The 27,056-nt window shown below is 38.3% G+C and overlaps 1 protein-coding gene across 1 annotated transcript in view; it reads right to left on the bottom strand.

Annotated features, from left to right (window-relative positions):
- Positions 1 to 27,056, bottom strand: part of LOC121382281 (A disintegrin and metalloproteinase with thrombospondin motifs 6-like) — a 56,382-nt gene that overhangs the window by 3,436 nt on the left and 25,890 nt on the right. The window contains exons 10-17 of the mRNA XM_041511851.1: positions 22,852 to 22,960; positions 20,151 to 20,321; positions 17,506 to 17,638; positions 14,812 to 14,931; positions 14,185 to 14,236; positions 11,846 to 11,992; positions 3,952 to 4,095; positions 2,228 to 2,371 (exon numbers count right to left, since the gene is read on the bottom strand). Coding sequence (XP_041367785.1) covers positions 2,228 to 2,371; positions 3,952 to 4,095; positions 11,846 to 11,992; positions 14,185 to 14,236; positions 14,812 to 14,931; positions 17,506 to 17,638; positions 20,151 to 20,321; positions 22,852 to 22,960 — 1,020 coding nt within the window. The remainder of the gene's footprint in view (positions 1 to 2,227; positions 2,372 to 3,951; positions 4,096 to 11,845; positions 11,993 to 14,184; positions 14,237 to 14,811; positions 14,932 to 17,505; positions 17,639 to 20,150; positions 20,322 to 22,851; positions 22,961 to 27,056) is intronic.

Here is a 27,056-nt window from a genome sequence, read left to right as displayed (position 1 = left end):
TTAGTTAAACACTCTGACCTGATCTGACCTCCATTTATCTTAGTTAAACACTCTGAACTGGCCTGACCGACATTTATCTAAGTTAAACACTCAGACCTGACCTGCATTTATCTTAGTTAAACACTCAGACCTGACCTGCATTTACCTTAGTTAAACACTCTGAACTGACCTGCATTTATCTTAGTTAAACACTCTGAACTGACATGACCTGCATTTATCTTAGTTAAACACTCAGACCTGACCTGCATTTATCTTAGTTAAACACTCTGACCTGATCTGACCTCCATTTATCTTAGTTAAACACTCTGATCTGACCTGACCTACATTTATCTTAGTTAAACACTCAGACCTGACCTGCATTTATCTTAATTAAACACGCTGACCTGACCTGACCTGCATTTATCTTAATTAAACACTCTGACCTGACCTGACCTGTATTTATCTTAGTTAAACATTCTGACCTGACCTGACCTGCATTTATGTTAGTTAAACACTCAGACCTGACCTGACCTGCATTTATCTTAGTTAAACACTCTGACCTGAACTGACCTGCATTTATCTTAGTTAAACACTCTGACCTGACATGACCTGCAATTCTCTTAGTTAAACACTCTGACCTGACCTGCATTTATCTTAGTTAAACACTCACACCTAACCTGACCTGCATTTATCTTAGTTAAACACTCTGACCTGACCTGACCTGCATTTATCTTAAACACTCTGAAATGACCTGACCAGCATCTAGTTAAACACTCTGACCTGACCTGCATTTATCTTAGTTAAACACTCGGACCTGACCTGACCTGCATTTATCTTAAACACTCAGACCTAACCTGACCTGCATTTATCTTAGTTAAACACTCTGACCTGACCTGGCCTGCATTTATTTTAGTTAAACACTCTGACCTGACCTGACCTGACCTGCATTTATCTTAGTTAAACACTCTGACCTGACCTGCATTTATCTTAGTTAAACACTCTGACCTGACCTGACCTGCATTTATCTTAAACACTCTGAAATGACCTGACCAGCATTTAGTTAAACACTCTGACCTGACCTGCATTTATGTTAGTTAGACACTCTGACCTGACCTGACCTGCATTTATCTTAAACACTCTGAAATGACCTGACCAGCATTTAGTTAAACACTCTGACCTGACTTGCATTTATCTTAGTTAAACACTCGGACCTGACCTGACCTGCATTTATCTTAAACACTCGGACCTGACCTGACCTTCATTTATCTTAGTTAAACACTCGGACCTGACCTGCATTTATCTTAGTTAAACGCTCAGACCTGACCTGACCTGCATTTATCTTAGTTAAATACTGTGACCTGACCTGCATTTATCTTAGTTAAACACTCAGACCTGACCTGACCTGCATTTATCTTAGTTAAACACTCTGACCTGACCTGACCTGCATTTATCTTAGTTAAACACTCAGACCTGACCTGACCTGCATTTATCTTAGTTAAATACTCTGACTTGACCCAACCTGCATTGATCTTACGAGTTGTTTTAAAACGTATCTAACGAGAAAAAACGAGTTGGATACCTTTTTAAAGGAGTTGTAAGATAAATAGTATCGGAAACGTATGTGGTATTCTACTTCCTAAAGAAACAAATTTAAACATCTCTCCAACTAAACCGTGTGCTTGTAGCTAACTTACATGTCACAGACTAATCAGTTTCAGGTTAACCTATACGTCATAGAATAATCGATTTGTATTGTACGGTTTTCATTGGATGGTATGACAGTGGCGACATGGTCATCACCTTGGAGCAGCTAGTCATATGACTTTAATTTTTTATCACACATTTTATCATAAACGGGTGAGTAAAAAAGTATATTAACCGACATATCAACTAAAGAATAATTCCCCCAAAGAATATTAACTGAAGCAAGAGAAACGTGATATCAGACGGAATAAAAGTACATGCATGTATTGCCTTGATAAAATTAATTTATTCATTTATTAATTATCATTATTATTTTTGAAAATAAACACTACTAACTGTATCTCCGATGGCAAGGCTCAATGGCTGTATTAAATGTTCGTGTCACTGATATTTTAACCACCCAGATGATGTTTGGTACAGGTGACGTACAGGGGAGAGAGATACCGAGACAAGTAACATAATACAATTAACATAATATTTAAACAGCTGATGGCTGTTGGTTAAACAGTGATGCGGGATGATAATGTATATTCGTGTGACTTACCGGGTGTTCCAGTGGAGACTTGTGCACATGAACCACAGCAATACGTTACGACAGAGTCCAAGTAGCAGTTGGACGCTGACTCTCGAACAACTTCTGAACACGATCTCCCATTGAACGTAACTGTCACGTGATCAGAACACGTGTCTGAAATGTAACATGATACACCCTCGATGCGTTAAACTTATCATGATCAGAGTTCAATTATGTAAGCTTTATAAAATGACTGCCCTGAGTTTGATGCTATTGTTAAGATAATTATTCTGACAAATAGAGCACTAAAATTACATATTAATTACATGTCCTTGTAAATAGCATCAGTATAGATAGATAGATAGATAGATAGATAGATAAATAGATAGCTACATACATAGCTACATACATACATACATACATAAATAAATACATACATACATACATACATACACACATACATACATACATACATACATATATAGATATATTCAGTGTGTTTCTGACCGTCCTACTGTCTTCAGTAGCTCAGTCTTCATTGTATGGAAGTTTCGATAGCTCAGAGCATATCGTGGTTAGTCTTGCAATTTGCGGGCGATTCGGTGCCACAGGTTCGAGTCCCAGCAACGGCATGGGACAATTTTTGAGGCCAGAAAGGATTTAATTATGCCCTGCGCCAGTGCGTTAATATCTATGTATGTAACAGTCAACCTCGACATACATACAATATATAGATATTCATACATCAATACATACATATATAGATAGATATATTCAGTGTGTTTCTGACCGTCCTAATGTCTTCAGTAGCTCAGTCTTCATTGTATTGTCTAATATATATTGTGTCGTACGTACAAAATAATTGCCAGCAATGAGAGATGAAATCCAGTTTGGGATACTACATAAATTAAAATGTCTTGCAACACTGAATACAGAGGGACAAGAAAATAAAATTAATATTCAATTTGAGTGATTAAAAGAGTTCTATTAGTCAGGATTTTTTTTAGCTCGTGTGTCATCTAGCCGTCCCCTCTGTTTATATGTTGTATATAAACAGAGGAGAGGGCTAGAGGACACTAGAGCTAGATGATGTTAAGGTGGCAGCTGTCTCTTTAAGTAAATAACCAAATTCTAATAATGAACATAATAATCACGTTAGGCGTGACCCACAAGGGCCATATATTATGACAAGCTGGGGAAACTGTGTACGGCGCATAAACGTACGAGATAGGGGGCAGGTGGGGAGGGCATTTTCCCCTTAGTGTTGGAGTAATTCCTCAATCTCGGGCAAAGACGACAGAGCTATTTGGGCAAAATGTTCTAATCTGATACCTTTTCATCGTGTATTTCCATCATTCTACCAGCAATATTAGCTGTAATCCATGTTAAAATGCGTGGTAATTCGTTTGTAACCCTATATAGCTGTTTGGCAGTAATTCTAATATGAATAAATGTTGTTATCCAGATTCGGGCATTTTTGTTTAATATGGTCTAAAACCAGTCTGCCCCCACCCCCCACCCCTCCTCCAAAAATGGGAGCCCGTACGTCTATGGCTGTTCGTCCTTTTCGTTTAGAATTTTAGTCTAATTGGAGAAGACCTTGTTTACTGCACCTCTTTTGTTTTAAGCTAAAACATTAAAAACTGTATTGTGTGCAAATATAAATGTGTTCAATAACATTAGTTTCGTTAAGATTTATCTTAAACTGTTTTATTTATACAAACCAGCGTGATCCATATTCCTGTGCATATTACCTTGTGTAGTTGCAGCAGTAGTAGTAGTCGTTGGTGTTGTCAATGCACACGTCCCACAGCAACCAGAATATCGCGTTTTATTGTCATAATCACTATCGCAGTATTGTTCCTTGCAACCCGTGTATCTGTCTCCATATAAGCAATCTATGATAATTAAGAAAGCACATCTGAATCATTCTGTTCATGGGTGACCATAGTATATTGGGACTGTGAGCGTGAATAATTTATGTCTTCTTATTTTGTTTATTTGATAATTAAAGGGGATATAAATGGCCCAAGTAATTATCAAGGTATTTCATTATTATCTGTGATAAGCAATCAATATATATATATATATATATATATATATATATATATATATATATATATATATAGAGGTTATTACCAGAGAGTTTTTCGGTATCGTCAATATCATATATTAGGAATAAAAAATTTATTATGCGAGCCTCTGGCGAGCATAATACATTATTTTTATTCCTAATATATGATATTGACGATACCGAAATACACGAGGGTAATAATCTCTTTATCATATAAGCTCAAGCTTAATACAACGTGTTTTTGTAAACTGTACAGGCAACTTTAATTCAAGTCCGCCATTACTAGATATTCAAATGACGTAAGAATATGTGGTGAGGTGTATTTTTGAATGGAAATGACGTCAAACTCGAATGACGTCATTTTGGATGTCCTTACATTGAAATGTTTTTATTTGATGACTATGAATGCATACGTCAATCATGGAGTGTCACCCAAGTACGTTTGCTTAAATGTCAATAAACCTAGTGCCGAGACCTCGACTAATTTACATCTAATTTGCAAAGTTATCAAATTCTTAAAGTATGTGATCTAAAAAATATCACATACTTTGATTGCACTGAAAATGTAAGATATTATATGATATATATATATATATATATATATATATATATATATATATATATATATATATATATATATATATATATATATATATATATATATAAATAAGCGCCTAACGAACTGGGCAAGGAGCATGCATAACATTCTGGAAGAACAAGCAGGGTTTATTATTCCACTACTGACCATATTTTCACTCTATGGATTAATCCAAAACCGATTATTATCAGGAAATAAATTGTATGCAGCTTTTATTGACTTTAAGAAAGCGTTTGATTCCATTAATATAAATATATTGTGGAATGTTCTTAGAAATAACAGAGTGCATGGTAATATAATAAATATGTTACAAGCTATGTATTCCTCTGTTAAGGCTTGTGTTAGATACATCCCTAATATGTTTTCAGATTTCTTTGACTGTCCTTCTGGTGTTAAACAGGTATGCAAAGCAAGTCCTCTTCTTTTTTCTGTTTTTTATAAATGAATTGGTACATGAGATCAGAATTTGGGGTAAATTGGGGGTTCACATTTTGCCAAACTTTAATGAGTTATTTTTACTTTTATTTGCAGTTGATGCTATTGTCACTTACTCCATCAGGCTTTACTTGACATTTAAGTTGAACAAGATAACTATTGTCGTTTTTAAAAATAGTGGGTGCCTGACAGTTATAGAAAAATGAAAGTACGAAAATTTCGAAATTAAAGTTGTTAATAGTTATAGATATCTTGGTATGAACTTCACTACAAACTTAAGTAAGCATTTTGCTTTCAATTATGCTGTGACAAAAGCACAAGGTGCAGTTATTCAGATTATTAGATCATTATACAAACTGGGTTCGTTTGACACACAAATGTTTTTTCAAACTTTTGTCACGTTGTACCTATGCTAACATACACATCTGAAGTATGGGGTATTTTTAAGGTTAATGAAATTGAAAGGGTGCATACATTTGCATGTAAACGGGGTTTGTTTTAGTTGTGCCTTCACATGAACCTAATCTTATGTCGTATGCAGAAACTGTTACAACTGCCTTCTACTAGATTATATAACCAAACATATATAATGTTTTATAAGTGTTGTTGTATTGGGCAAGTCAGATGGCAAATGTGTTATGTCGTAATGGATTTGGCTATATCTGAATGTTTCAGGAAATAGGTGACGTTAAAGCTTTTTTTAACAACTTTAAAATTAAGACTGATATATATATATAATGGTCAATATTATGAATACACATAAACTGTAGTGATAGATATGAATTGTTTAGATCATTTAAGCCAACTTAATGATTTAAGAATCAAATATCTTCCAAAAAATATAGATGTGAACCTAACAGACTTAAAATGATATTTTTTCTGAATACAAAAAGTAATGTTTATAAATGGAAATGAAGTACATTTGTCTGTGATGCTTTGAGAGCTCGAGACGTATTCTGTAATAATAACCCCTTGCAAACAGACTGAGTTAAACTATATTAGAAAATAGCTAAATTTGTTAATAAACAAACCCTTCTAGCACTTGGTAACATTTTACTGACTTTTACTGTTGTTTTGAACCTATGGGGCAGTAAATTTCGTGCCGTCATAATACTAGTAGTTTGGCTAGTCTGTCTGCAGGAAGTAAATATCTATCAGTAATGACCACATGTACATGCACGGATACTGATAATTTGATTTTTGATATATATGTTATATTTTATGTGTTTTATATATATATATATATATATATATATATATATATATATATATATATATATATATATATATATATAACGCACCACTCATTGTTACGGGGTGGTCAAGCCAAGAACAAATAAACTATTTTGAATTTGAATTGAATTATTCGATAATTAATAGGTCATTTACAACTTGTTTAACAGTTGATTCAAGTTACATGCTCTAACTGTCTTTTACTCTTGAATCCATTACGGCACCACACCACAATTTCTTGTGTGGTTATTCGTAGTAGCTGCTTAAAGGAGAAGACAATTAAGGCATTTGGCCTGGTATGTATAGTCAACGATATATAATACGGTACACATTATTGCTTAATATCAACAAGTATAATCGTATAGTTAATTAATAAAACGCTTAAATGTGACGGCTATTATATATAACGGGCACACCTATTTTGTACCATCCCAGTGAATACGCCCTCTGGTGAGCTGGTGGTTACGTAATACCTAACGTGTCACGTCAGGAATTAGTTTTCGAACTGAAGAAACAAAACATACCTGATTTTTGCAGATGCATCGCAATGTTCTGTAGTAATATCCATCTCAGTAAGCCAACACCAAGTATATATTATTTTTCAATACAAAATAAACCACCATTGTCAAAGTGTTTAAATAACTGTCTTATGTTTTGTACATAAATTAACCCACGTACAGAAATAATAATCGGAGTGTTTTCTTGGTTAATTGGTCTTTTCTTTCCGTGGCCTGTACCTGTGGTTCCTGGTTGGCAGGTATATATTTAGACGGTCCCCAGACACTGTGTCTAGACACATTAAAAATACGTGCCTCTTTTATTAAGATCACAGGGTATTGTGTGATAACCGTGCGGACACCCCTCAAATCGTAATGGACATTATCAGCCGTCCTGTTTTATTACTGTAAGTAATTCTGTAAAAGCCTTGATTAAGTATATTTTCCCATCTAAAATCACAAAACTGACCAATTACGTAGTCCCAAAGAAAAGAAAATTATCATTTGGGTATCGTGAGTGGTCGTTTTTGCTCGAACGTAGGCCTAATAATATGCTCTTTTTTTTCTTTGGATTTTTTTAAAGAGTAAAATACTATAACTCCATTTCGTTCTATTGATGCAAATTGAAATATATTTAGTTAAATAGTTTATTATACTATCAAGTCATTTATGTTGTTTTACAAGTCAGGTTGATGAAAGCGAAGCGCCTTGTCGTAAATTAGAGCGTTTGTTTACACTGTGCATAGAGGCGTTGGACGGAGCTGACGTCACTTCGGACCAAGCTATACTACCGGGCGTCACAAAAAACGAAACAAAATGGCTGCCCTCGGTTAGCAGAAATAATCACGGTTTTTTTTTATTAATTCTAAAATTACACGTTTTTCATTTCTTAAAGTGTCAGTATGTGTTGGTCGTCCGGGTATGCATCTTTCTAACACATCAGGCTCATATTTGAGTTGATCCTCCCTTTAATATAGTCCATTTTTTATTTTGTTCAATTTTTTTTTTTTTTTTTTAACTGCTTATAACATTTGACTCCTTTCATGGATTGTTTTAATATTGCATGGATTTTCACAAAGTGACACTCTCTAAACGACACATCCATATACTCATAAATGTGATACCAGAGCAAAGTAACACATGGAAGCAACTTTATTTCATACCCATTTAATGTTACTATAGTAATAAAAACAATTCTGACCATGCAATAAAAAAAATATTTTATTGAACATTGTGTGATACAAAATCTCACATGTGTAGTTGCGCAGCGGATATGTGACAGAATTGTGCCTTTGATGATAAAAGCATGCAACTTTGCATGGCGTTAAGACATGCCCTAGAGAAAACAATTAGATATAAGAACATTGCAGATTTGTCCTCTAGGAGACATGGTGGCCATTTTGAAAAATGGCCGTCATGGCTACCACAAGACCCAATGCGGGTGTCTGAATTTACCATATTTTGTGTTCTCGTCATAACTAATTACACTGATTTATAGATATGCCAAATGCATTGTATATTATCTCAGGGTGATGTTTTATACAAGTGTCAGGGGCAGTCCCAGAATATAAGCTAATAAACATTATTTTCGTTCTCCGCATACTTGTGCAGTAATTCATGGCCACGTTGTTCACCGCATGTTAAACACTTACAGTGCCCTCAACAACCTTTTCTACAACCACATCTAAGGAGTTCGATGCATCCATTGGTAGCCTCAGACAAGGTTGTCCACTTTGGTTAGCATCTGCCCGTGTTACCTTGATGCCATCCCCGTCCATTTGGTGGTGGGAGTTTTGGTGCGAAAACTAGCATCTGACCCCAACAGTAATGCCCGTTACAGTGCCCTTTTCACATGTTGTAGAAAGGCTACCTTTATAGGAGGTATTTGATCGAGTACTCTTCCCTTTTGGGTAAAAAGCTCTTTCCGTGCCTCATTAACATGGTCAATATGCTAGTGTGGTCATACAACAATACAACAAAGCGTTCTAATGTTTTAAACCAGTCCTCTGTAGAGCTTAGTGCTATTAAGGCACAGAACGCTGATGTGACTTCATTTGCTACTTTCCAGATGACCCAACATGTTTTCGTGCCCCTACCGCCGAACGAAGACACCGTGTCACAGCCGGTAAAGGCATGGAACACGAGCAATGAAATATCTGTCCGGATCAATGGCATGAGATATCTCCCAGGCAGCCAGGTATCGACCATTTTGTGCAGTATCAAAAGATTCCCAGAGTGCTATGGTCAGAAGCAAGACATCAGTGTGTCCTTCATTGACAGCATCAGCTACATGACGCAATATCCGTGTGTCTGCCTCCTCGTGGAGCTGTACTGGTGATATCTATTGGCTGTTTGCATAGGATATTTTGAAGATGTATGCTCATGATCTAACACTCCGTTTCCAATAGAACTGCTTGGTTGGAATGAAAACAGTTCAGTCTTGTTTTCGTGAAGCTTTACGAATCAACATCAATCTTCAGGTATTTTACCCAGTGTCTCCACTTGTCTCCATATGCCTTTTCCTCTCATGCTTCGTGTTCTTGATTTCAGACTGGTTAGGTTGTAAAGATCCCAGATGGCATCAATTATCACAGCCTGTTATAGACATGATGCAAGATATGGGAGGAAGACCTGACTTGCATTCTTGGCTGTCCCAGGTTTCAACATGTTAACTACAGCTGCACCATCAATGATAATTACCTCAAGAGGAGGTCTACTAAAATTGAAATCTGAAGTAACAAGATCCTCTACTTAGTCCACAAGGTCGGACTTAGTGCAAAGTCTTAGTTTACCCATGTGTGACAGAGATCGTGGCCAGGCTTGATTTTTGTGCTAAAATATCAAGGTTGTCATCCCGTACCTGACAAGCAATGTAAAGTCTGGATAACAGAGATAAGTCGTTTTTCGTGGAAGACATTTGCTGTTGTACTTTGGATTCATTTCGAACTGAATGACGTTTGAAGAGCTCCAGAAGTTCTTCTTGATTGGTTCTGGGATGGACTGAAATATGCCGTTCTTTCATAAATATGTCAAACTGGTCCTGTTCCAACTTCTGAAGACTGCGCATAGTATCAATAGTGTCTTGTTGTGCAATGTATCGACTGTCAATTTTGAGTAGATCATCGCTGCTTTCACAAAATAGATTGCACATCCCTTCTATATTTGACAGTGACTTGACATCTCGGAGAAATTATTTCTGTGTGTGTTTGTTCTGTTCATGATGTACCGAATTTGTTGTCTTCTGACTCATCTCCATGGATGACTCAAATTCGAGCCATCTCTGGTCCACATACCATCCAGCACCTAAGGGCTCTCGGATTCTCTGTCAGGCCTATAGCTCCACCACCACCTTTCACAGCAGCGTTATTTTGTTCATGGGCCTGGTTAATGGCAATAGCAGAGAACGGACGTGCTGTCTTCTTGACTGTGAATACCCCTGCTAGAATTCAGAATATATAAGGGGGTGGCGTTCTGTAAGTGTCTGAAATCCATCAGGAATAATGTGTGTGATCTAAGGCAAAGAATAATGGGACAATATGGATCAGGGCATCAGTGTACAAAAGGAGTCTGCTTCTCGTATTGCTCGGATATGCATCGTCAGCTGACGAACCATGAACCAAACCTGAAACTGGGGACGTGCTTCAGCTCTGATACTGTACCACTCTTCGATTGACATCAGGTGCTCATCTGTTACAATTCTGCTGCTGTATATATGCTTTTAGCAGCAGTATGTCCAGGCTACAATCTGTCACTTGATGAGCTTTATGAGTGCGTGTTACATGGGTGACTTTTACGAAAACATCTGTTGTGCCGGAGGAGGCAACTCCGGCCTATACAAGAAAATCTCCAGCTACCTTAAGGGCTGTCATGTCAATATGAAGACCATCAAAGAGCACAATAAAATTGTCTTCATCATGATTTGCTGGCCATGTCCACTGAATTCGTTTAGCAATGGCATACAGAGGTTGATTAAGTTTCTTAATAAATATAATTTCGTTTGACTTATATTCTGAATTTGCCCCTGAATTTTTCACCTACCAGCACCTTTACATGATTTGTAATGGCACATCAATAACTTATTTTAATCAATTGTGTAAAGAACAAAAAATAAGTTAAATTCAAACACCTGCCTTATATTAGGTTCCACCATGATCATGACGGCCATTTTTCAAAATCGCCGCCATGGCAACCAGAGGACAAATCTCCAATGTCCCTATATCTAAATATAATTATTTTGGTATGTTTTTACTTCATGACAAGTTTCATGTTTTTATCATCAAAGGAACAATACTTCTATAATTTTCACCAATCCGATGCATTATAGTATGTGTTCACCCGAATGACGTCATGTTCTTAGTCAGGGCCCCGTTCCACGAAAGAATCGTAGCAAAGGTTAATTGTAGTGACTTAAGGTGAGTTTTACGGCTGGTACCTTAAACTTTACAGCCGTTCCACAAAGCAACCTTACGTTAGTCGTAAGTGTCCCTTTAACGATTAATATATATATATATATATATATATATATATATATATATATATATATATATATATAATAAATTTATAAGATATAATACATCGGGTTCCGACTATTTGAAACATCTTGGATGTATTCAAGGGGCGGGGCGTATCCCAGTGGTAAATCGCTCGCTCGATGCGCGGTCGGTCTGGGATCGATCCCCGTCGGTGGACCCATTGGACTATTTCTCGTCCCAGTCAGTGCACCACGACTGGTATATGTTTTATTTCACTATTCAATACACAACAATAAACATGCTTGCTATCGCCATCATGGCTTTCTGTAGCAGCTTTACCTGGCACTCCTGTATAATAACGACCACATGATGTACAGCATCGCCTCCTAACGACTTCTCGGTAGCATTTCCTCGGTGTGTTGGTCACATAATTTTCACAAGTATTTCCAAACACTACACCTGACTCGTCACCAAACGGACAGGATTCTGCAAGTGAAAGATTCATTGAACGGTAGTTCAACATTATGGACAAACATAAATAACAATTCCAAGATGAAGTGTTGAACTCTTTCCTAATAAAAACCAATTACATCCCCACCACTCGCACAGCCAGGATTTTATATTGGGGGGACCAACCCACAATATGTATGTATATATGTATGTATGTATGTATGTATGTATTGATGTATGAATATCTACAGCGCCCTATCAAAAGTGTTCGCGAAAATGACGTCAGTAACACTGAAGCGCTTTCTACCTTCCTCAAAATGCGTGTTTTTCCCAAGTTACGTAAAACCAAGCCTTTTGATACAATCCCTATTTATATTTTGATCTTGAAGCAGACGGTGTTTTGTAAAATGGGTCGCAAATCCACAGATCTCAAAACCGAGAAAAAACAACTGATTGTTGACTTAAAATCGCATGGCCACAGCAATTCAGAAATTGTCAAATTATTGACGGTGCCCGAGTCCTCCATTCGATCAGTGTGGAAAAAATATTGTATAAACGCAAGTGTTGAGAACGCCAAAAGAACTGGTCGACCACGAAAGATCACAATTAGAGGAGAATTATGTTTACTTCGGAGTGTCAAAAAAAAATCGCGGGAAAGTTCTTAGAGATATAACTGCTGATTTTAATCAAGGTAGGAGAGTGAAAGTTCATCCTGTGACAATTCAAAGAATTTTACACAAAAATAACATTTTTAGGCGAGTTATTCGAAAAAAAAATGAGTATCCGTGAAGTGAACAAACAAAAAAGCGACTGTCGTGGTGCCTGTACAGGAGATGGTGGGATGTTAATAACCAGTGGAGTCAAGTGATATTTAGTGATGAATCTCAGATAGTAATTGGCAAAAACCACCGTGTTTTTGTTTGGCGAGCTGCACATGAAGCATACCGTCCCGAATGCATGTCTGTTCCAAGTCAACGAAGGGTGTCGATTATGATCTGGGGCTGCATTACATGGCATGGTGTCGGAACTTTATGTATGGTTAATGGAAACATTAATGCTGAAAAGTATCGTGAAATACTCGACAATCATCTCTGGCCTGTTTTATCGATAAACCATATCGTTTTCAGGATGACAATGCACCTTGTCATAGAGCTCGATTAATCGATGCATATAAACGTGAAAATAATATTCGTGGTATGACATGGCCTGCTCAGTCACCAGACTTGAACATAATAGAAACTATTTGGTTAAGAATGAACAAAATACTACAAAACAAGGCTCTAACCATAAAAACGTCTGAAGAGTTGTTCGCTGCAGTTCTTGACATATGGGAAAATCTGAATGTGGAATACATTCAAAGTTTATATGTTTCACTTCCGCGTCGCATTATGGCTTGCATTCATAACAAGGGACACTTAACCAAATATTGAGGTATGGTTATTAATTCTACTAGCCGAATTTTGTTTTTAAAATTTACATACTGACCCGTGTTTACGTCGGCCATTTTGGACTATCGCGAAAACTTTTGATACGGCTCTGTATATATTGTATGTATGTTGAGGTTGACTGTTACATACATAGATATTAACGCACTGGCGCATAGGGTTAATTAAATCCGTTCTGCCCTCACAAATTGTACCATGCCATTGCTGGGACTCGAACCTGTGGCATCGAATCTCCCGCAAATTGCAGACTAACCACGATGCATTCTTTAATTCAACCATATGCATTGGGCCTACAATCTACGCGGTCGATCCCGTTTACGTGCATGAAACAGCGGACAGACCTGGCACTGGCTAGTATATATTGATGTTTGAATACCTATATGTATGTATGTATGTATCGGACCTGTGGCACCGAATCGCCCGCAAATTGCAAGACTAGCCACGATGCGCTCTGAGCTATTGAGGCATCCATAAAATGCTCTATGTAGTCGTATGTATGTATGTATGTATGTATGTATGTATGTGTGTATGTATATATGTATGTATGATTTTATCAAATTTAATACAGTAAAACAAAAAAAGGTTTGATTGAGGGACATGGACCCCCTGTGCCCCCACCCCCAAATCCCACTACACGCTTCCTATTTTGAAGAAAGACGTGAAAGTGCAGAAGATGTTTCTCAAAAGTATAAAATAATAATTTTCTCACCCTAAAAAATTACACAAACATTTTCCTCAGTTACTGTTATCGTTGATTTAGGTAAGTATAATATTTCTGCTTACCATCAATACTGGGTGCATCTGGAGAATACACACACAGACCATCAATACACCACTGGAAATATAGAAGAGAAAAAAAGGTTTCAAATTAGTGTAACACTACTAACAAAAACACCGTGTTAAGTACGACCACTCATTTACTCCGTAGACGTGGTCATGTGGCCCAAACAGTTCAATTAATAAGTAGAAAGGTCCCTGCACTGTTACATGTATACACTATCTCTGGTAAAGCAGTGTCAGTATTTTATGAAATAGCTACCTGTGAGTAGGCCCATTGGGCTATTTCTCGCTCCAGCCAGTGCACCACGACTGGTGTATTAAAGGCCGTGGTATGTGTTATCCTGTCTGTGGGATGGTGCATATAAAATATCCCTTACTTCTAATCGAAAAGGGTAGCCCATGAAGTGGCGACAGCAGGTTTCCTCTCTCAATATCTGTGTGGTATTTAACCATATGTCCGACGCCATATAACCGTAAATAAAATGTGTTTAATGCGTGGTTAAATAAAACATTTCCTTCCTTCCTTCTTCCTGTGAGTAGAGAGCACCTTGTAATACAGCATAATGTGGCGGTGGTAAAACAAAGGTTTAATCAATTTTGTTAATTATATCGTCTCAAATTCACTCTCACCTTTTTGTCACCGCACGTCGTGCCCCGAGCCGCGTTATACTGATAACATTTAGAGGTTTGGCTTGAATAGCAGTACATGGCATAACATATTTCACTGGCACCGTTCTTTAACGTAAGATCCTGAAATAATATAAAAATAATAGCACCTGTTAATGTAAAACCCTGACATAATTTCAGAATACTATGACTTTTAATGTTATTAAATTACCATTGGTCAGCATATAAAGACATTGTGATGGTAAAATAATAGCACCTGTTAATGTAAAACCCTGACATAATTTCAGAATACTATGACTTTTAATGTTTAAAATTACCATTGGTCAGCATATCAAGACATTGTGATGGTAAAATAATAGCATCTGTTAATGTAAAACCCTGACATAATTTCAGAATACTATGACTTTTAATGTTACTAAATTACCATTGGTCAGCATATAAAGACATTGTGATAGTAAAATAATAGCATCTGTTAATGTAAAACCCTGACATAATTTCAGAATACTATGACTTTTAATGTTACTAAATTACCATTGGTCAGCATATATGACTTTTAAGACATTGTGATGGTAAAATAATAGCATCTGTTAATGTAAAACCCTGACATAATTTCAGAATACTATGACTTTTAATGTTACTAAATTACCATTGGTCAGCATATAAAGACATTGTGATGGTAAAATAATAGCATCTGTTAATGTAAAACCCTGACATAATTTCAGAATACTATGACTTTTAATGTTACTAAATTACCATTGGTCAGCATATAAAGACATTGTGATAGTAACATAATAGCGTTTCTTAAAGGCACATACCTTGGTTTCAACTCGTAAAATGGACACTAAGTTTGGTTAACCTACAAACCTGTAACACATCTGAATAAAGTTACAATAGAATGAAACCTGTGACGTTGGAAAGGGAAAATGTCTTTAATAAACATATTAGGGCTCCTTTCAATAACGGGTAATTCTCAGACGCACGTGCGTTTTTGAAAATAAGAAAAATGCATGCGATAACAGAAAGCAATACTTGCCATTCAGTCAAACCAGAAGCGGGACGTAGCTCAGTGGTACAGCACTCGCTTGATGCACGGTCGGTCTGGGATCGATCCCCGTCGGTGGGCCCATTGGGCTATTTCTTGTTCCAGTCAGTGCACCACGACTGGTATATCAAAGGCCGTGGTATGTGCTATCCTGTCTGTGGGATGGTGCATATAAATATCCCTTGCTGCTAATCGAAAAGAGTAGCCCATGAACTGGCGACAGCGGGTTTCCCATCTCAATATCTGTGTGGTCTTTAACCATATGTCCGACGCCATATAACCGTAAATAAAATGTGTTGAGTGCGTCGTTAAATAAAACATTTCCTTTCAATCAAACCAGGATACTTCTAACATCAATATTGAATGGGCAAGCTATCGAGTGTACCACTTGCTCAAGTATGTCAAACCAGATATCCCACTTTCCTCACTTGTTGGTTCGCACCTTAAGGTAGTACTAAACCAAATAACATCCGGCTGGGTTAAAGTTCGAGGTGCACCTAACTTTTGATAGAGCAGTTAATACTAGAAGTCCTGCCATTTGTGATACATGTGACGGTGTATGTTGTGATAAAATGTTGGTACATCTGGTCAGTAAATTCCTGTACTTTAATTTGAACTAGTGTCAATGTACCGACTACCATTGTGCTTGAAACATGTGCGGGGTTCCTACTAAAAATAGCATGACACTTTTTCCGATTTACTTTAAGTGTGAGGTGTGGTAGTATTTATATCCATAGTGTATATATCGATTGATACGCTTTATGTAGGAGTTTTAGCCACGTATCTTACTATTGTCATCTATGGGATTTGATTTGGTAGTATACACCCTTAATAACGGAAAATACAAATATAGCTGCATACCCTCGCGACTATCATAACGCCTTCTGGAATCGATCTTGTGTAGAGATATACGGTGATCCATAACCATCCTATATGTTACGGCTTCCATCACACACGTTTTAAATGCTATATTGTTTTGACATATTACTGGTGTGAAGATTAATGCAGATTTTCTTTAAAACTATATATATATATCTTCGGTTTAAGAACAAAGTACCTTAAGTAGTGTCAATTCAAAACAGTATCGAAGGTAACTGGGGTAGATGTTGCCGGCTAAGAAAGCTCGTCTAGTTCATAAACTGATTCAGAGTCTGAGTAGGACAATGTTATCCTCCTAGACTTATTTCACTATTGTTACGCTAAATATTTAATGGATAACAGGTTCGTTATCTTTTCTTGTATCCAAATCAAGTCGAAGCAAATATGAATAATTCAGCAATTGTATGTGCAATTTTTTTCAGATCAGTTGTATGAAAATAAAATGTGAATTTCAACAAATATTGTTATTATTTGAAATAATTTCGTTTATTAAGTCATACTGTTCTAGTGTGTTAAATTGAATGAACTGATCCCGAAGACATATATATGGGCATTAAAAACCATGATCAAAACACAAGCAAAACCTAAAAATCAAAACATCTTTTATTAACTTTGATTTAAAAGTGTAAAATTTAACTTCAACACTCAATGACCAAATATAAGAGACATTTTTAAAACTGCTCAAACTAATATCAGCTATGTGAATTTTACTTTAACATAACGCTACGGTAATTATTGTACTAAAACTAACAATAAGAAAATGACAAGAACAATACCTGACAGACTTTTGATTCTGGACCGCGTAAAATCTTACACTGGTCATCAGGGCTGTAAATCTGTCCTGGCAGGTCATAGACTAGAGGAACATTGACTGTCGATACCTTCTGTGTCAAGCACTTTTTTCCATAGCTACATTACAAATGAAAACTAAATTATTTCTGAAAGACGTTACGTAGGTCTGCAGCCCTATCCACATACACATCAATGTATTTGTCATATCAATTGTTTTTCTATCCATTCTGAAATTTTAACAGCGCCAGAACCTAATTCTCAAAAAGTAACGAATCATTCACCCATGCAGGCGTGCATCCAGTCACACATAAATAGCAACCCATGCAACCATCCAATCAGCTACTCGGTCAGTCGGTTCTGTTTGACGCAAACTGTTTGAAGCCAACAAGCCAACTAGTTAGTTAGCAAAGCAGACACCATCTAACCAGCCCACCACTCAGTCAGCTAACCAGATAGCTAATCATACACCATCTAACCAAACAACCACTTATTCACTAACTAACCCGTCATCCACTCAGTCATCATCTAGTCAGACAACCACTCAGTCACCATCTAGACAGACAACCACTCAGTCACCATCTAACCAGACAACTACTCAGTCACCATCTAATCAGACAACCACTCAGTCACCATCTAATCAGACAACCACTCAGTCGCCATCTAACCAGACAACCACTCAGTCACCATCTAACCAGCCAACCACTCAGTTACCACCAAACCAGATAGTTAATCATACACCATCTAACCAAACAACCACTCAGTCACCATCTAACCAGACAACTACTCAGTCACCATCTAACCAAACACCAACTCAGTCACCATCTAACCAAACACCCACTTATTCACTAACTAACCCATCAACGACTCAAACACCATCTAGTCAGACAACCACTCAGTCACCATCTAACCAGACAACCACTCATTCACCATCTAACAAGACAACCACTCAGTCGCCATCTAATCAGACAACCACTCATTCACCATCTAACCAAACAACCACTCAGTCACCATCTAACCAGACAACCACTTATTCACCAACTAACCCGTCAACCACTCAGTCACCATATAGACAGACAAACACTCAGTCACCATCTAACCACACAACCACTCATTCACCATCTAACCAGACAACCACTCAACCACTCATTCACCATCTAACCAGACAACCACTCATTCACCATCTAGTCAGACAACAATTCAGTCACCATCTAACCAGACAACCACTCATTCACAATATAACCAAACAACCACTCAGTTACCATCTAACCAGACAACCACTCAGTCACCATCTAACCAAATAACCACTCATTCACATCTAGTCAGACAACCACTTAGTCACCATGTAGTCACACAACCACTCAGTCACCATTTAACCAACCAACCACTCATTCACCATCTAGTCAGACAACCACTCAGTCACCATCTAACCAAACAACCACTCAGTCACCATGTAGTCACACAACCACTTAGTCACAATCTAACCATACAACAACTATTTCACCATCTAACCAAACAACCACTCAGTCACCATCTAACCAGACAACCACTCATTCACCATCTAGAAAACCAACCACTGAGTCACCATCTAACCAAACAACCACTCAGTCACAATCTAACCAGACAACCACTCAGTCACAATTTAACCCGACAACCATTCATTCACCATATAACCAAACAACCACTCCGTCACCATCTAACCAGAAAAACCACTCCTTCACCATCTGACCAGACAACCACTTATTCATTAACTATTCCGTCAACTACTCAGTCACCATCTAGTCAGACAACCACTCAGTCACCATCTAACCAGACAACCACTCAGTCTCCATCTAACCAGACAACCACTCAGTCACCATCTAACCAACCAACCACTCAGTCACCATCTAACCAACCAACCACTCAGTCACCATCTAACCAACCACTCAGTCACCATCAAACCAACCAACCACTCAGTCACCATCTAACCAACCACTCAGTCACCATCAAACCAACCAACCACTCAGACACCATCTAACCAACCAACCACTCAATCACATCTAACCAACCAACCACTCAGTCACCATCTAACCAACCACTCAGTCACCAGCTAACGTGTACATCGCTCTCTCTCTGTCTGTCTCTGTCTCTGTCTCTCTCTCTCTCTCTCTCTCTCTCTCTCTCTCTCTCTCTCTGCTCTCTCTCTCTCTGTCTGTCTCTCTGTCTCTCTCTCTCTCTCTCTCTCTCTCTCTCTCTCTCTCTCTCTCTCTCTCTCTCTCTCTCTCTCTCTCTCTCTCTCTCTCTCTCTCTCTCTCTGCTGCTAATTGAAAAGAGTAGTCCATGAAGTGGCGACAGTCAGATTCCTTTCTTACTATCTTTTTGGTCCTTAATCATATGTCCGACGCCATATAACCGTACATAAAATGTGTTGAGTGCGTCGTTAAATAAAACATTTCATTCCCTCCTCCCTCCCTCCCTCCCTCTCTCTCTATTTCTGTATCTTTCTTTGTGTGCGTGCGTGTGTGTGTGTGTGTGCGTGTGTATGTAATATGAGAGAGAGAGAGAGAGAGAGAGAGAGAGAGAGAGAGAGAGAGAGAGAGAGAGAGAGAGAGAGAGAGAACCAGAGAGACAGAGAGAGTTCATGGGAACTCACCTTGTTTTCATTAGTGATGTCAACAGATTCTTGAAGTACGAAACTGAGCAGGACGAGAACAGCCAGGGGTTGGTCATGTCAGGATCTGTTCTAGTTCTGCTAGTAGCAGCCATGATGTATTGGTCTTCTCCTGTGCATGTGTTGGTATCACCATCGTGTTTAGATCCCAAACTGAATAACAAATAAAACAAACATCAAGAATAAAACAAAGGGGAAAAAAACAGAAACAATATTTCAAACTTATATAAAACAATTCAAGTAAAAACAAAAGAGGTGAAAGAAACACGGATACAAAATCTGCAACATGCAGTCAATGAATGTGTTATGCTTAGTAAACACAATTAAGTGTGGGTGGGGGGGGGGGGGGGGGTAAAGTCGATGTTGCAGACGTTCGTTTTTGAAAAACCCAGGAGTACCCTCAAAATGCTTACGAGGGGGTGGAAATCACACTCCTCAAAATGCAGAGGAGGGAAAAATGGCACCCCTCAAAATAATCAGAATTAGAGGCAAGAGACCGGGAGGAATTGCACCCATAAACATGATTAAGTTTGAGGAGTAATTATTTTTAAATTAAATATATTAAGAGTTAATGTTTTGTGTGTTCAAAATAAATATCCTAATTTAACTAATATGATGGTTCTTCTCAAAGATGAAGGAATGGGCCATTGCAGTCTTACACAAGAAAAAGAAACACCATGAACACATTTATCGATTTCTTATGTATTATATGCATATCATGTTGCATTAAAATTCTGAATCATGATAATCTGTTAACTATTTATGGATAAAGAATTGAAACTGATATGTTTGTGCTTATTTTGTTTTATTTAAAACAAGTACAATAATTTTAGTCTTCATCGCAGAATGATATGATTTCTCCATGGACACAAGCCTGTGAAGTGAATGTGAATTGACATTGTAACAACTATGGTATTGTTATTAAGAATTCTAACTGTAAAATGTCTAATAAAACTCTCACAAAAAATAATGTCAGTAGGCCTATTTGTAAATCATTTAAACTAAACAAATTCAAAGTGTAACAACCACATGGCACAGGGTTATCACATTTATCATGATATCATAATATACATGTTATGTACCTCAAATTCTCTATTTAAAAGCAAATAATGTCATAACAAAGAAAATGTCAACATCTATTGTTTTGTACCCAAACATATCTTACTACAATTTGTATAAATATATATTTTTACAAACAGGATTAACTTTCATTATCGGTGTACTGTAGTTAACACGGCATTTATTATACTACTAACTCAAATCATAGCAACCCATAAAAAAACCCAACCCCCCCCCCCCCCAAAAAAAAACCCAACCCCCCCCCCCCCCCAAAAAAAAACAACAAAACCACATGTGGTAAAAAATACATGCGTTACAGTTGGTAAATTCGAATTACTGAGTTGAAATTAAATCGGTGTATGTGTGTTTCAGGTGCCTGTCAACCGATCACATGTACTAAAAATCCGACTCTACCAAGGTCAATGTCCTTGGCTTTAAATCATGTGGCAGTATCGTGAAACAGAAAGTAGAAATATCTGGAGTATGTCGCTATGCTATTAACGAAAACAAAACCTGCTTTACTAAATTAGTTTTTGTTGGTGTACGCGTTTACTGTGATATCAACATGTATAAACATTGTACACATAGAATTATTGGACAACGCACCTAATATTTTTTTCTGTACGTGACCAAAACGACGACAGTGTAAAATAAATTTCGCGATCATTACCTGCATTGTACGAAATTAAACAAAACAAAACCGACGAGATCTTAATAATAAGTGAACTCCTAGCTGATTGGCTCAATGTAAAGATAAACAACCAATCGTGTTTCAATTTATAAAAAGTATTCTAGGAAGTTCATTGTGAACAGAATGGAAAGGTTTGTGGCGTTGTGGATTGGATTCAATAAACAATTAAAATGGCAGAGTTACAACAAAATACAAGTGTGAATTGTTCAATTTAGTGGCGCGTTATTTCGCGCTCGTCAGATTGAGTTGACGGGGGTTTACGGGCGTGATAGCGCCCGCGCTCGTCAAAAACGAAGGTCTGATGCTGTCATTCAGTGAGCGCTACATTATTGTACATATAAATGCCTATCATGTTTCTATATGGGGGCGGGGTGTAGCTCAGTTGAAGAGCACTCGTCTGAGGTACGATTGATCGGAGGATATATCGCCCTCTTGACGACATGGGGTTTCCCCACACTCAACCAGTGTCGCACAACCTGTACATCAAGGCATCGGTATGTGCCCTGTCTATGGAGAAACTGTATATAAAGACCTCTTCCTACCGGAATAGTCTGTGTTGAGGTAGTGGGTCTCTGACTGTTTGTCCAAATCTCTCTCTCTCTCTCTCTCTCTCTCTCTCTCTCTCTCTCTCTCTCTCTCTCTCTCTCTCTCTCTCTCTCTCTCTCTCTCTTTAAAATCTGCCGAAATGTTCTGAATAGAATGTATAGATTCGCTGAAATGTTTTCGGTATCAGTGCTTTGACTGGATGAATAAAATATTACTTAAAGCCAGGAATAACCTGACTGGATCTGAGGGTCTGGTTTTCAGTCAGTCTAACTTTTATCTTAAAGGGGAAGTAAAGTCAAATATGATCCTTTTGTGTTGGAAAGATGTATACCCGGACCACCAACACATACTGACACTTTAAGAAATGAAAAATGCAGGTTAACTTACCAGTGTCCAAGTTCATGAGCCGCAGTGTGTATCCGCTGAAATCCTCCATCTTCGATTACAGATGTACTTTGCCCTTCTGATTTGCAGATTGTAGACATGTAAGCAATTCCTAACGTTAAGGAACAAAAGAAAAGAAATATTGTAGATTCTCCGGAAAAGCTTGGATCAATTTATACACCACCACGCCACTATTTGTTATATTTTTTTTAGTATATATATATATATAGTGACCAAAAAAACCCCGATAATCCTACTGAATAAGAAATAGGCTAAAACGTACGGAGACTGTTATGGATCACTGGTCGGTGCAAGTGGTTTACACCTACCCAATGAGCCTTGCGAAGCACTCACTCACGGTTTGGTCTTCGAGTTAATGTTTTTAACATGCTCCTATACCACTAAGGTTTCGAGCATGACCACCCCGGGCTCGGTATCTGGATGCCAGTGGTCCGGGGCAGTAAATTACCTAGGACAATTTTGATTTTACGGTGAAATGGGACTTTTATACTTTAAAGCGTCGTTTGTGTTTAATTTACTTTAGATTCTATTTGATATATTCAATTTTGACGCACTTTTAGAACGGGTTTTCCAGAATTAAATAATTATTATTACAGAGCTCATATTTAACCCTTACAGTTCAGTTGAGTTGGTTTCTAGGAAGTTGGGCCTAGGCCACAGGAAGTTTTGCTTAGTAGCAGGAAGAGTTTTTATAAAGAGACACCAATTATATTGGGAACTTCAGTGTGGCCGAAACCGGGGGATCGATCGGTGGGCTCTTGCATGTCAAAAATATGGATGTATTTGTACTAGAGGACGGTGGGAAAAGTGTGTTTTTGTTTAAACACCAAAGATTGATTGTTTTGTAAATGGGAAGAAATCATGGACAAAAATGTTTGAGGGTAGTTTACGAGCAAGATGGTGGACACATTGCCTACCTGTGGACGGGACGTAGCCCAGTGGTAAAGCGCTCGCTTGATGCGCGGTCGGTTTAGGATCTATCCCCGTCGGTGGCCCCATTGGGCTATTTCTCGTTCCATCCATTGCTCCACAACTGGTGTAACAAAGGCCGTAATACGTACTATCCTGTCTGTGGGATGGTGTATATAAAAGATCCCTTGCTGCTATGAAGTGGCGACAGCGGATTTCCTCTCTATATATTTGGGGCGAGACGTAGCCCAGTAGTAAAGCGCTCGCTTGATGCGCGGTCGGTTTGGGGTCCATTCCCGTTAGTGGGCCCATTGGGCTATTTCTCGCTCCAGCCAGTGCATCATGACTGGTACATCAAAGGTGTCTATGGGATGGTGCATATAAAAGATCCCTTGCTGCTAATCGAAAAGAGTAGCCCATGAAGTGGCGACAGCGGGTTTCCTCTTTCAATATCTGTGTGGTCGTTAACCATAGGTCCGACGCCTACGTAAGTAAAATGTGTTGAGTGCGTCGTGAAATAAAACATTTCCTTCCTTCATTGCCTACCTTTTCAAGAAAACAAAAGTAGATAAAATTTAACTTGGCTTTTGGCGTCGCATTTTTTTTTTATTACAATTTTTAAATCTGTTAATGGTGTGAAATGTCAAAGTTACAGTCCCTTTACTATTTAAAACATTATATACGCATAGGCGAAATATTCATGGAATTAACTCTTTAATACAAAGTGGCATAATTTCGTTATTTATGATCGTATCTCAGTCAAATTTGACATGACTACGTGACAATATTCTGGCTATGGACTGACTGCAGTGGAGGCGTTTTCTTCACCAAAGAGCGTCGCACGAGGGCGCTGAAATGAGTACCTTGTTTGGCCACCAGCAGTAGCTATCACTGCGCGACATCTCCTTGGCATAGACTGAATGAGTCTCTGAATCCGGGCACGTGGAATCCTAGCCCATTCTTCCTGCAGTGCATGTTACAGTTGCACAAGCGTCTGAGGCTCCGGGTCACGCTGACGTACAACTGTCAGGTTGCCTTGTACGAACACAAGTTCACCTCTGCCAGTGTATGAGATGGCTCCCCACATCATGACACTCCCTCCACCGAATCTGCCAACTTGGGTGACGCAGTTGTTGGCAAAACGTTCATTGCGGCGTCTGTAAACACGTTGTCGTCCATCACGTCGTGGTAGACGGAAACGTGACTCGTCGCTGAACCATACTGGCCGCCAGTTTCCCAAGTTCCACCCCTGTACATTCGTGCACCAACCAACACGTAAATGTCGATGCTGACGTCGCAGGACGGGGCCAACATACGGTCTCCTAGCTCGTAAACCAGCGTCTCGAAGTCGGTTCCGAATGGTTTGTGCAGACACCCTTCTCAAACCAGGTATGCGTCCAGCAGTGTTGGTTGCTGTGGCAGTTCGGTGACGCAAGTGCAGAACCCGGATGTAGCGACCTTGTGCTGCAGTTGTTATGCGAGGTCTTTCACTTCTGGGCCGGTCTTCAGCTGATTGAAACTGCTGGTACATGTCCCAGAGACGTGAAATGGTGCTTTGATGGACGTTCATGTGGCGTGCGACTGCTGACTGCGATTCACGTAATTGGAGGCAGCCTATTGCAGTGTTTCGATTCGGCAGGCTTAGTCTTGGCATCTTGTAACTCGTCTACGTCGAAATGGAAATGAGGCATCATTGCGAGCATTGCAGCTTTAAATACCCATCACTACCCCAATCGTGTCCCCGAGTTTCACGTGCATTCGCCAAAATCATTTCACGCCGATTTCCTGCAATTGTCGCACAATGTGCCACAACGTGCGTTAAATTTGTTTTAGGGTACATTTGGGCATGCTGTCCCATTTCAGGAACATTAACAAACATGGGCATTTAGCAACATTGTACAAAAAAACACTTTTCTTCAAAAAAGAAACGCACAGGCAATAGGGAAAGAAGAAAAGTGTTTGATTTTATAAAATATCGTTTTTATATATATATATATATATATATATATATATATATATATATATATACAGTAGAATCTCATTGGTTCGAACACCCTACGGTCGAACCTACTGGTATTCTCGAACCAAGAACAAAGTCCCGATTTTTCTCTCTATTAAACCCCTTTATTTTGGTGCTGATTGGTCGAATACCCCTGGGGTCGAACAGAAGCTTTCTCTCGAACCAGTTTATTGGTCCGAACTGTAAAATTAAACATATTTAGCTCGAACAGCTACGTTTATCCGAAGAAAGATAAAAAATAATTTATGTATAATATTTTCGTCTACCCTTTCACGCTTATCGTGTTGTTTATTTAGCACCTGTCGGTAATTATCTTGCAATTGTAATGCGGTAATCGTTAGATGAATGAACCTTGCAAGTAACACCAATCAATTCATGGGTCAATCGGATCATCTCGCCCAAGCCGGTTTGACGGAAACATGCGAGGTTGTCCGATTGATTGTTGTGTTACAGAAGCACCCGACAACGGCCGAATGCATGGTTCGAACTACCCGATGGGTCGAACAGACTTTGATGCACCGACAGTGTTCGAGCCAATGAGATTCTACTGTATATATATATATATATATATATATATACATGTATATATATATAAAGAAAATTGGAATTCACAACTAGCACTGTAATTAACTATTAGTAAATGGAGTTCATTTTACTTTATTCCGGACTGGATTATAGGTAGTTGAATAAGATGTGATAATTTAATTATCACATACACCAATGAGAGATAGAAAGACAGTGGGAGAAAATTTGAGAAAGTTAAAAATGGGTTTGTTTTAACAAAACCACTAGTGTACATTCATGTATTTATCATCGGCTATTGGATGTTAAACATTTGGTCATTTTTGACTCGTAGTCTCATTGTATTTTTATATGCACTTTCTCGCAGACAGGATAGCACATACCACTGATAAACCAGTGGCGGTTATAATGAGAAATAGAGACAAACAGACAGATAGAGACAGAAAGACAGAGACATAGACAGAGACAAAGATACAGTATGAAGAGAGAACACGGATAGAGAGAACTAAGAAAAAGAGAGAGAGAGACAGACAGACAGACAGACAGAGACAGAGAGACAGACACAAAGATACAGAAGAGAGAGAGAGAGAGAGAGAGAGAGAGAGAGAGAGAGAGAGAGAGAGAGAGAGAGAGAGAGAGAGAGAGAGAGAGAGAGAGAGAGAGAGAGAGAGAGAGAGAGAGAGAGAGAGACTAGAGAGAGAGGAGAGGGAGAGAGAGAGAGAGAGAGAAGACGGAG

The sequence above is a fragment of the Gigantopelta aegis genome, chromosome 9, assembly GCF_016097555.1.
Source record: "Gigantopelta aegis isolate Gae_Host chromosome 9, Gae_host_genome, whole genome shotgun sequence".
NCBI classification, from domain to species: domain Eukaryota; kingdom Metazoa; phylum Mollusca; class Gastropoda; order Neomphalida; family Peltospiridae; genus Gigantopelta; species Gigantopelta aegis.
Note: the sequence above shows the minus strand (reverse complement) of the source record. Positions and strands in the feature narration are given on the sequence as shown.